Here is a 12,519-nt window from a genome sequence, read left to right on the forward strand (position 1 = left end):
TTTGCTATCACCGGACGGAGGACGGTGGAAGTGTAATGGACGCTTGTTCTCTGAACGCACAGCGTTCCTGGAAAATGACCCCCCTTGGTGAAATCGTGGTGAGCCCGATAGAAGCGCCGCGAGCCCCGCTCGTGCTACCCGGAAATATTACCAGGGCCGGAAAGGACCAGTGTTAAGGGAGCACACGTCATTCACTTTTACCTAAAAATATTATCACCGACAAAAATTTTTTTTTTCTCGACCGTCGAAATCATTTGAGAAGTTGTTTCTGAGCGATTTAAGCTGCCGGAACCAAATGGCAAAAAAGGCGGCAGAGGTATCCGTCAGCGTTAAAATTGTGAAGGGAACGGTGTAAGCTTTCACCCAGCTCAGCATCAGTGAAAATGGCTCTGGCTAACGACTGGAAAACAGCACGCAGAAATGGAAGCGGATGGTAGCTAGCTAAGCAGTTTGAAGAAGGAAGGCGTGACAGGCCTTCATCCATTTGCAACCGTGCTCTCCAAAGCTGGATGCGTAGGTAAACAACTGCTGAATGCAGGTTACGCAGATGTATTTGCTAATGTTAGCATAATATTATCGACGGTCGTCGGCATACGCTTTTTAATTGTGGTGCGGAATGATGGCTAATGTTAGCAACAATCCTTATGTGGTTTGAAGATAGTGTGGCACCGAATAGCTGAACGCGCAGAGCCAGTGTAAAATATGATGCTACCAAGAACCGTTAAGTTTTTCATCCAAGCGAGTTCAATGTTTCACTTTTTTTTTTTAAATTCTAAATTCTAGCCGGTGCAGCTACAGGATGCTGCCTCAAGTGTGCCCGTTATTACTTGCGCCTGTTAGGTTCGGGTAATGTTTACATTGTGCAAGGAGTGTGATACTGATTTTTAATTTGTGCCTTTCTGCTCGTCTTCACAGGATTGGAGGTTTACATTAAAATGAGAGGCAATCAAATGTGCGATAGATTACCTCACTCATATACCAGTGGAGCTCACTCCCCCTTCGGTTCATTGCATCGATCAGGGGAAAAGGTAAGAAATTACGAGGTGAGCAAAATGAGATCCAAAGTGAGTGACTCTGCCGTAACCATTGTACTTTCTGTCCTTTCAGAAGTAAACTTGACTGTATCTTGGTTTCATGCAATCAATGAATTATGCGGAATGCAACTGTTATATTGTTAGTGTTAACTTTTTGCCTTTGAGAACTGTATTTTATTGCATGTATTTTTTTTTTGAATCATCATGATTAATATTGTAGTTAGTCGTAGTTTTAGTTATAATTGTAATAACTTGACTTTCGTAGTGCAGACACTTGAAAGATAACATTATTCAATCTGTTTACTTTACTGCATATAACTGGTAGATATTGTTTTTGTTAATTTAATTTGCAAAGCTAAACTGACAAGCATTAACGTTCTAACGTGTTAAATATCAGAATTTGCTGCTTTCTTTTGTCATTATTGACATTAAATGAAGACTGCGTTTTTGCCTGTTAATTGGAATAAGAAGTTGAAGACATTTATTGGGCTAAAGCATTTAGCCAAATAAGAATTGGAAGTATGTAGACTAAATTATGAATCATTTAATTAGCAGATTAATCAATACTGAAAGTAGTCTTAGTGATAACCCATCTGGTATTGCAATAGTTGAAATTAGTACTATTGTCAATACCTTACAATACTAACAGGATTGTTACAGGAATTAACTGAACAACAAATAAAGGCAGCTTTACAATAATGGTGAAGTTTGGCGCTTTAAAATATAGTCACCTGCATTCTGAATTATAATTTAGATTAGCTAAACAACATTTTTCTTGACCTGCTATTTAAAACTTTTAGAATTGTGTTGTCATGGCTAGTTCAATAATGATGACCACTAAATAGTTTCTTTCTGAAGTGTAAAATCTATCTGGCTAGGGGACAGCGTCTCAGTGGTTCCCACCAATTGAAGGTTAGATAAATTTCACTTCAAAAAGACTTGAAGAAAAATTACATCCTAAACTGGAAAATATTTGATTTATCAGTCCTAGTTGATGACTTTAGGTAATTTGTTTAGTTAACTTGTGAAATGCATTCTTTAATTAATTTGATTATAATACTTTTCTGTCAATGCAAAATATAGATGTTAACACTATACTTATGACACTAACTTGCAGAATTATGGCTGCTTGTAAAATGAGGTTTTCTGTGTTGAAATGTAAAATAATCAGTTAACAGATTCACACCTGCACTTAGCCAAAAGTAAAATATGTATTGTATTGTATTGTATTGATGTGATTTCATGTTAATTGTGCCACATCACTCCGCATTCTGTCTGTACCTTTTACACAGTAAACTTATGATCATGCCGAATCAGGGACAAAAACTGTATTTGGACTATGCATCTCATCGGAGAGGACAAAATGCACTGCAAGAGACATTACATAACATAATTAAGCATAGAAGAGTTAAAAGGGTAGGTGAAGCCAATGTTGCAAACGAGTTGCAAACATCTTTAATCCCTATTTGTCTCCTTGTAATTGATGAAGAAATCTGGCGTGGGACCGGGATCATTACTGAAGTTTACGTTAAAGTACCTGGTAATGTTTGGCATTTCCAAGTCCTGTCTTAAGTTTCCCCAAACTGATGGCAGACTAATTTTAATGCCCTGTAAATTTCAATGACGTTTGAAATAAATCATTTTATATCTGAACAATTACCCCAAGCCTGCAGTACCAGTTGAGAGAGGTGCTAGAACAAACAGCAAAAGGAAACACTCTGGTTCTAGAGGCTGATATTATCTAGTACAGTAATCCCTCGCGTGGTCGCACTTCAAAATTCACGGCTTCATCTCATTGCGGTTTGTTTTAGTAGGTAGTCACGTGATACTGTACGCGCATTCTATTGGCTGACAGCATCTGGAAGTGCGCTGCGTTCCGAGACTCAGGGAATGCAGCGCACTTCCATGTATTAAAGAGACACAAGCGTTTTAAACAATCTATAAGGTAATACAGATATAAGGTGGTTTTATATCAGTATAAGGAGGGTTCATAAACGGAGATAAGGAGATTGAGGATGCCTTTAAGAGTGATCGCGTTCTAATGTAATCAGATTGCAAACCGCAATGTCACCGCATTCAGGCAGACCTTACATCCCTGTTTACTTACATCATACATTTCTTTAGTTAGCATTAGAATTGTGGCTATTCAAATTATGCTACTTTTATAATTTCACTACTGAATTAATTTAAGTGGTTCTTATTTTTATGACTATCTTCCAGGGATATTGATGTCTGTTATGATATTTAAAAACACACGCATTTGTTTTTGCTGATATGGACCTAATGGATAGGATGTTTTGTTATAGGTTAAGTAATCACGGCACAGCATGAGTCAAAATACATGGGGCGCGGAGGCGAGAGGACGTGTTTGTTGCATCATACCTACAGCAGAGCATGTCCAATATAATTAACTGACGTTATTAAACTGACCAAAGATGCTGGCAATGTGCTGTTCAGTTCCATTGTTGCGCAACTAACTTATGAGTGACTTCTTTACCTGTAGCTTTAAAGCCCCTTAGAAAGTAAGAAAAAATAGTTTATTTTTTCCAACTATCTGAAGTCAAGTGCTTTACTTTTGATAAAAAGTAAATAAATAATTTTAAAATAATTAAAAAAAAAACAATTAAAATACATCTGTGCTAGAGGCAATGCAATGCAGCAGAACAATAATGTGGGTATTTTTACTTCACACATTTAAAGAAAACAATCAAATAAGTGTGTGTCCCTCATGTAATTTAAATGAGCAGATTTAGTTATGAATAAGTCATTTACAAATATGGACAAAAATCCGGTATCACCTGTATTTTATACACATCACAATAATGGCCTAACTATTCTGTAAACTACAATCATGTGGACAAGGTGACGTGCTTTGTCATAGTGCTTTATTGAAGACATTTTGCCTCTCATCCAAGAGACCTTTTCAGTTCTGAACTGAAGAAGCCTCTTCAGTTCAAATGTCTTGAAGTTTTTCCTACAAGTTCTACGTGAGTCATTTGTATTTATTTCTTCTTGTCTCAGTTAAATTGGTTATGTTGGAGTGGAGGACTCAGCCAACCAATAATGCATTTCAATGCTATCTGGCCGTTGGATTCAACATAAAATATAAATATAAAATATCACAGTCACACATTGTTTTTACATGTAAAAATGTATAAGTAGAAACAAATTTTTGAGAATTGAGACAGTATCAAAATATATGTAGAAATACTCAAATTCACGTGCTACATGTGCAACAGAGATGGAAACTGTGTTGCAGGTGAAACATATGTCCCTGCAATGCCTGATTACATTATATCTGTGCTCCATGTATTTAGCTGGCTAGAAATACTTTGCTAAAAATTACTGCCCCTTTTCCCCCTATAACTTTCATGCTTTTTGAATTTTGTTTTTTCAGCTGTAGGAACGTCTTGGCTGAACACGGATGAGGAATCTTAGATGAACAAAAATATCAACGCAGTAACTCTCAGAGGAAACAAGAAGAAGTCTTTTAAACTGCTTCTCAATGAAAAAACTATTCTAAGCAATTTTTGAAATTAGGTGGAACTCATCTACCTGTTAAAAGGCACTTTTACCCTTTGATCATAAGCTCGTCTTCCTGGCTACCCCACTCTATTTGGAATTAGTGGGGGCAGTGGATGATCAACAGGGAGTAGCAGCACCAGTAAATTAGCTTGAAGACAAACTTTAATTGTAAAATGTCCAAATAGATCTGGAAAAATAGCCTCACACTTAGGGTGAAGTTTGTCTTTTGCCGCTCAGTGCTGTGATCACTGCTGTCGCTCTTAGCGCTGGAGGTTTGGCCCTTGCACCCCCATGTGCCAGTGAGTGGGAAATGTTCCAATTTGGAAAATACAATCTGGACATTATAGAGATGTTAAGTGGGCATCAGGCCCACCAGTTCAAAGGCCTTGGTTTAGATCGACAACTACAGCATCAACAGCAAGTGCAGCTTCACCAGCATCAACTTCAACAGCAGCAGCAGCAGCAGGCTGAGTCTTCTGGAGCTCTTCTGTCTGGACTTGGCTTGGGCCCCCTGCAGGGGTCTAGAGGTAACGCCTTTTCTGATTCTGCCTCCATTTTTGCCAAGATGAGTGCCCCTCCTCCCCCACCTTTACAACAACAGCCTTCCTCATCTCAGAGCTCTCGTTCAAAGTCAAGCAAGATGAGCAGCAGCAGCTCAAGCCATTCTTCAGGTTACCCACAGTTCCTGCGCTCTTTCCACCCGTCTGAGGCAGCACTAGCACAGGACCAGTTACACCCAACTGTAGGCCGCTTTGAGCACTTTACTGGGGGAAGTAGCAGTAGTGTGAGTGCTGGGGGATTAGGGGGATTAGTAACATCAGCACCTCCACCCCCTCCTCCTCTGCATCCCGGCCTCTCTGTCCCCCAGGCATCATCTGGTCCCTCTTCCTCTCCTTCCCCTTCAACCTCTGTGGCCACCTCTAATAACCCTCCTAGCAGCAGCAGTGCAGTCAGTTCTTTGGGACACCAGTTGGTTGGGGCCCAGTCTGATGCACGAAGTCTTCACCAACAATTTAGTTGCATGCTAGCTGCTAATCAGTATTTCCTTTCTGGGGTGCCTGCTAATTCTAGTTTAGAGCAATTTCTTGTTCAACAGGGAACCCATAATCATTTGGGAATTGGTTTAAGTCAGACAGGTGGGGAGCCTTCTACTAGTCTTGCTTCACCTCCTGCTTTGCATTCTTCTCACTCACATGGCCACTCCACTCCTCAGGCACAGCAGGGTACACAGCAGCCTTCCCAGCAGCAGCAACTTCCACCTCATACTCTCTCTCATCCACACTCTCATTCTCATCATCACCCACTCCACCCAGGCTCCCAGCCCTCATCACTGGGCGGCTTTGACTTCCAGGGCATCCCGGTTCTCTCATCAAATCAGATAGCTTCATTGATGCAGCAGGAGGCGGGTTTACCTCTACCCTTGCCACTTCATTTATCTTTATCAAAAGATGATGGTAAAGGGGAAAGCAGCGGAGGTGGAAGTAATAGTAGTGGTAGCACTACCAGCAGTAGGAGGAAGAAAGCAATGGCCGGCTATTTACCCCAGAGAAAATCTGATACTACAAGTAATAGCAGCAGCCATGGTCACAGCAGCCAAAGTGGTAATCCTAGCACGACTAGTAATGGTGGCGGTCTTGGTCATGGTCAGCCCCCATCTTTAATTGGGAGTGGAGTTGGTATGTCAAATATGGGTGGAGACCCATCATCACTTCTTGTCTCATCATCTTCATCCTCATCTGTAGTTTCCTCCTCCTCCTCCTCTGCTCCCTCTTCCACTGCTGCCTCAGTATTGGTTACTAATGAGTCTCACCTTTCTAAATCTGCTAACCAGAGCTCAATGCAACCTAACCCCACAGAGTCTGATTCAGAGCCCATTTATAGTTGTGGAGATTGTGGCAAAAGCTTTCCTCACCTTTCAAGTCTTCGTAGGCATATGCGCATGCATGAGCCAACCACAGCAGGTACTAGTAATACTAGCACTACTGGCCCTAACCCTATTCACATTAAAACACAATCTGACCCAAGCCTTCCCCATTCGACCCAAGAAACCCAGGTCCCAACCAATTCTTGTCCTAGCCCAGATAAAACATTTAATTGCCCAGAATGTGGGAAAAGCTTTAAGAAAAAAGGCCATCTCCTGCAACATGGTGTTATACACTCTTCAGCCCGCCCGTATGGTTGCTCCACCTGCTCTCGGGCTTTTAATCGTAGAGAGTCGCTGACGCGTCATGAGAAGATACATGAGGAAAAGCCATTCCGATGTCCTGCCTGTGGTCGTGCCTTCCGAGAGAGCACATCTCTACTCAACCACGCTGCCTCAGGCACTTGCGGCAAGCCAGGTAGGGGACCCAAACAAAGGGGCTGCAAGACAGGAACTGATGAGGACAGAGTCGGGGGAGGGGGTGGAGGAGGTAATGGAGGAGGGGGAACTTATCAGAGCAATAGAGGGGTTATTTATGGGAAAACTGAGGAAGAAGATGGTGTAATCATTGTGGGTGAAGGAGAACCAAAATCAAGTATAGGATGTGATGGTCTGTTTCAGTCTGGAAGGGGAGGGAATTCAAATGACAGGGACAGAACAGATGGTAAATACCCCACTGACTACTCTCGGAATCGTTACACAGGCTACCATGATGACCATCGTTCTCAAGGTAATCCATCTCCATGCTACTCTGGTGCCTCCCCCTGTGGAAGTGGGATGGTGGGCCCAGCTCTGAGAAAGGCACCCCTGGCCCCAACACTGCATCCACATTCACAGAGCCACAGCCAGCACCATCATCAGCAGCAACAACCCCACCTGCCCCTTTCTTCTCTACTGGATGACTCGGAGGATGATGTCACTAGCTCTGTTAATAATGCAATCTCTGCCATAACTGCAGCTAGTAACAGTGGAAATAGAGGGGATGATAGGGGCGACATCATAGGAGGTCTACTAGGTGGTCTTGGTTTAGGTCCTCTGGGCTCACCCTCATCAACATCTGGTATGGATAAGAATTTCAGAGGTGTGGGGAGTCAGGAGGCTATGAGCGGTAACCCACAAAATCCTGCTGCTAAGCCAAAACGTCCCCGCAAACCCAGAGCTAAAAAAGATCCTGCACCTGATGGACAACCCCCCAAACGTAGGCAATACACCCCCAGAATGGGTCCCAGTGGGCTCCCACGCACACACCTGTGCAGTGTCTGTGGTAAGGGTTTTGCACGTCGTGAGACATTACGCAGACATGACCGCATCCATACTGGCGAAAAACCTCATCACTGCACTGTTTGTGGGAAGTATTTTAGAGAGGCATTTCACCTCAGCAAGCATCAAACCGTACACTCGGGGGCAAAAAATTACAAATGCAGCATCTGTGGCAAAGAGTTTGGCTACTCCCAGAGCCTCAGGCGGCACAGCAAACTCCACCAGAAAGGGGAACTTGAAGAGGTACCCACTACACCAGCTACAGAGAACCTTAACAGCTTTAACCCCAACCCTCAATGTAGCATAGCCCAAGAGAGGAGCCAGAACCAAGCGCCAAGCACCTCCTCCTATTACTACTCTCAAGATGTCAAGCCTCAAGACACCAACCCCCAGCCACAGCCTCCAGCTCCTCCCCAACCTCAACCACCGCCCCAAACTCCACCTCGACTCTACACTTGTGCTATATGTTGGAAGTCATTCCGCCATCACTTCCATCTGACTGCCCATCATCAAACGGTTCACGAAGGTGGGGGTGAGAAGCTGTTCTGCTGTGAGGTATGCGGGAAAGCATTTGCTTACTCTAATAGCCTCACCCGACATAGGCAATCGCAGCACGGCATGACACGCACTGAATCGTCTAATCCACAAGAAGGCAGCAGTGGGTCTGGAGACAACAGAGGTGGGAGTGATGTTAATCAGTCTGCATCAGAGAGTGAGGCTGCTACCAATGCCCTGCTACAGATGGCTCCTTCCACAGAAAGCCATGGAGGGCAGAGTCTTAGTGTTGTTACCCATAGTCACCAACAGGCACCCCCGCAACCACCAGCTGGTTACTCTCCACTCTTTTACGATGCTGCCCATTCTTCAGCATCTAATGCTCCATCTTACTCACAGCCGTTGCCCCCAAACTCTACAATCATGGCCCCCCAGCACCCACATTCCCCTGCTGGGGTGAAAGGAGAGCACATATATCCAGCTGGATCCCGTAGCCGTACGCTGCACACGACAGCCCCTTTCCAGCCCCTCACGGAACTGCCCACCACTGAACATCATCATCTGCATCATCATCATCATCACTCCCACCATCACCCTCATCATCAGTCAGGTACTCAGTCCCAACAGCACCTTGACTGCAGCATCCAGTCGTCAAACGATGACATGAGACGACACAAGAAGAAAAAAAAAAAGTCCAACAGGAGAGAATGGAGGGAAAATAAATGGGAATTCCAAGATTTAGTCAGATTTGATGGAAGTAAAAGGAAGAAAAAGATAAGTTGTACGATTAGAGGGCAGTTGAATAAAAAACAAGGCTCTCTTCGTTTAACAATTAGGCGAGGAGGAGGATCAGGTGGTGGCGGGTATAAGCTTGTCAACACTGGGGGATTGAAGGTGCAGATACTATCATCTCTAAAAGTCCCAGTCAAGCGTTTTGGCTGTCCTATATGCCCCAATTCTGTGTTTTCCCGTAAAGCAGGACTGCTAGTCCACATGGCAGTAAAACACCCACATAAAGCCTTGACCACACAGGAGCGGTTAAGGTGCGTGGTGTGTGGGAAGCAGTCTCACAGTCCTTTGACAGCCTTCAGCCATCGGGCCTCCCATCGTGCCAGAGGGACGTTCTCCTGCAAGCGTTGCTCGATTCGCTTCTGGAATGCAATGCTTCTCCGCAGGCACAAGGTGTCCTGCCGCCGTAGGGCTAAAGGACTACAACGAGGAGATGCTAAAATGCTGAAGCTTTCAAAGAGAAAAGGAGAGAGACAGACCCAAGAAAGTCAGGGGCCGATGCCATACATACAGGGACCATACAAATACTAAGCATCGTATCTGAAAAACGAGTGGCCTGCAAGAGGGATATTTTGAGTTTTAAAATGGGAAGGATAGAAAAAAGGGACTTGGATGACACGTTCTGTCTGAGCAGAATTTGCCTCACGTCTCTGTTGGCGTCCACTCTGCTGACTATTAGATTAAGTGTTTTAACAACTACTGTAGAGCATCCTACACAGTACACCAGAAAATCTTCCAGATTATATTGGAAGGTGTTTTCAAAGACGTGACTGTTTTCATAGGTTCATTAACCCCTTAAGTGCATTGACACTATGCTTGGCTGACACTGTGCAGTTACTAGACAAGTTTAGGTGAAATGACCTGCTAATGTATCTCTTTTACCCATTACTAGAATCCCTGCTACACATCTTGCTGTATGATAAATGTCTCTGCTGTGTATTTTTGTCTTGTTGTTGTTGACTTAGAGGCTCTGAGGATTTTTTAAAATGTAAAGTGCATTTATTAGGAATAGGGATTTGGGGACAAAGACATTTGTTGATAGTTTGTCAGTGCATGTTTGTTCTCTGGTAAAGTTTTTTGCTGAGGTTGTGAAATCACTCCTACAGTATGTGACGGTTTATTCAATATATCCCCGAAAATTTGTAGTGTTAAATACTATATTTTAAAGTTGCTCTATACTCCCTAGTGATTTAATCACTTAGATGAAGGTTGCTGGTAATTAGCATTACAAGGATTCCTCTCCTGCCAAAATTAATAAAAGTACAAAAAGCCTTGCCTAGTATGTTCACTTTGCTTCAATTATTTGAGATATTCCTAGCTTTTATACCAAGCAATTGAATCCAGGTTAAACAAGTGGACTGTAACACATGTTTATCTTATGTTATTTGTATGCTCTTTTTAGCAGTGATTATTTCTACAGTACTTCATGGCGTGTTAAAGACAAGGACCTATATGATAATAAAAACAAATGTAGTATTCCATGTATTTATGTGTAACCCAATCAGTCTTCATGCCAATCTTATACTACTTACCTTTTACTTTTTGCTGATTTGCAATCATGTTCTTACTGTCATGCTTTTTTTTCTTTGAAAGAAAAATGAGTTTTAATTAAGTACATCGTGTCACTTTATTCTCACATGAAATATTCATACCCCTTGTCAAGCCTTGTTTTTTTTTTTTCTTTGAAAGAAAAAAGTTAGTTTGAGTAGATTTCTATCACATTATTTACTGAGAACTTGGTAGTTGATTATATTTCAGCAATGAATAAACCTTAAGTGTAATCATGTGTTTTCTCTCATTTCACATTGAAAATTAACCATCAATATCCAGACGAGACACGCTTTTCTTGGTAAAAATTACAAAGAAAATTTACAAATATATTTAACTTATATAACTTATTTGTCACTTTTTTATTACATTAACATCATGATATAATATTGCATTTCTTAAGCTCGGTATTTTTGCCCAAATTAATAAATGTGATTTCACACAATCCCAGTCTGACAAGAGTAAGTGACTGACTTGTCACTCCTTGCTCCACAAGATGGCAGTAGGCAAATCACTTGCATGGTAATCTTGGCCTGGTGAGGATGAATGTTAGTCACATGGATTTTGCACTGATAGGGGCTGGACTGGAGACACTGATAGTTGTGTAGCTGGTTGTTGTTTACTACTTCAATAAAGCCTCATACCAGAATACTTGAGCCCCATATGGTAGTTCCTCTGAATGCTTAAGAGTGAAATTCAAGTATAATTCTTCATTTGTGATGACTAAATTCAGTGCTTTGGAAAATCTGAAATTGTTCAAAATAGTTTACATGCATTTACATACATTCACTGTCACAAACCACCATGTCCCTTATGTGATTTTGGTAGTGTTTTTGCACAAAAGAGATGAAATTAAGGTCACAGGCGCATGTGTGTCAACAATGACATTGGTAATAAAATCCATCTGCATATAAGCTTTGATAATTCAGGCAGTGAGGATACAATTGAAAACGGTTTTGCAATCTTGGCTGTAAAAATATTTGTAAAAAAAAAAAAAAAAAAGAGAAAAAAGAAATAGTAAACAGTTAAAGGAAGGGGCCCACAACCTCTGTCACCCACAATATTGATTTACTTTTCATTTGGGTTCTTTATTGTTCCTTTGATTTGAGATGGGATCACTCCAGTCTGTCTTGTGTTAACATGTCGACTCCCCCCCCCCCTGAAAATAAATAAATAAATAAAGGCGCTCGCTGCCTTCCATGTGCTCTGCGACTGTACAGTAGACCAGACGAGCCTCGCGCTTTCTGCATTTCGAACTGCTCTCACGCGGCAGTGGCATGCACGGGGGGAATCTGAGCAGGCGGATTCGACCCATTTCTATCCAATCAGCGCTCATCGTGGGCGGAGCGACAAGTTTCCGAAGCCAATCAGAAGCTTAGCCGCGAGCGACAGGCCTAGTCTCCGCGTGCCTCCTACACGTGAGTGGGAACAGCTATTGTACACCGGGAGGCAACGTGCTGAAGCGTTCCTCTCCGAGAAAAAAAAAAAAAAAAAACGACTCTCACGTTTTCGGTGGATTACAAGCAAACTGGGAAAGCCACGCTGTACAACTTGGTCTTTGCAGAAAGACTAAAATTATGCTCAGATACAGATTGAGGCACCGAGATAGTGATCCTAAGCAGAATTAGATAAACTATTTGTGTTAATTCATTAGGATATAAGCTAGTTTATTTTCTGTGATTATTCTAAAACTCAGTTTATCCACAGTTAGAACTAAAATACAAATTAATCAGCAAACTCCACTTGGATAGCAGGCAAAACAAGCCGCCCGTTCGCCTCGAAGTCTGGCACGGGGGGGGGGTAGGTGTGTCTCATAAATAATAAGCAAGGCTTAAGATGTCTGGTAGGCCACGCCCCCTCACGCCTCACTCGCTTGTTCTGCGAGGTGTGACGTCACGTGAACTACCCGTGTCCGTTCCAGCTGAGAGAGAGAGAGAGAGAGAGAGA

The 12,519-nt window shown here is 42.5% G+C and overlaps 1 protein-coding gene across 4 annotated transcripts; it reads left to right on the plus strand.

Annotated features, from left to right (window-relative positions):
• On the plus strand, positions 1-10,805 carry si:dkeyp-69b9.6 (uncharacterized). 4 transcript variants are annotated; one of them, XM_068324758.1, is made up of 4 exons: positions 1-98; positions 916-1,028; positions 4,432-5,086; positions 7,184-10,805. In XM_068324758.1, the coding sequence occupies exons 3-4, from the start codon at positions 4,870-4,872 to the stop codon at positions 9,553-9,555; spliced, it is 2,589 nt and encodes an 862-aa protein (XP_068180859.1). In that variant the 5' UTR covers positions 1-98; positions 916-1,028; positions 4,432-4,869; the 3' UTR covers positions 9,556-10,805. The 4 variants fall into 4 exon arrangements, with proteins under 4 accessions (XP_068180859.1, XP_068180858.1, XP_068180857.1 ...); XM_068324757.1 differs by lacking the exon at positions 1-98 and adding an exon at positions 142-517 and having other exon boundaries at positions 916-1,043; XM_068324756.1 differs by lacking the exon at positions 1-98 and adding an exon at positions 142-517.
• Positions 10,806-12,519: the final 1,714 nt, after the last annotated feature.

This window comes from Antennarius striatus, chromosome 9 (assembly GCF_040054535.1).
Source record: "Antennarius striatus isolate MH-2024 chromosome 9, ASM4005453v1, whole genome shotgun sequence".
Lineage (NCBI taxonomy): Eukaryota > Metazoa > Chordata > Actinopteri > Lophiiformes > Antennariidae > Antennarius > Antennarius striatus.

What these genes read in the sequence shown, in the direction of transcription:
- si:dkeyp-69b9.6 (XM_068324755.1), top strand. Translation starts at nt 5,125, where the DNA reads ATGAGTGCCCCTCCTCCCCCACCTTTACAACAACAGCCTTCCTCATCT. An exon ending in AGGCACTTGCGGCAAGCCAG is followed by an intron (nt 6,899 to 7,183) that starts GTAGGGGACCCA and finishes ATCGTTACACAG; the next exon opens with GCTACCATGATGACCATCGT.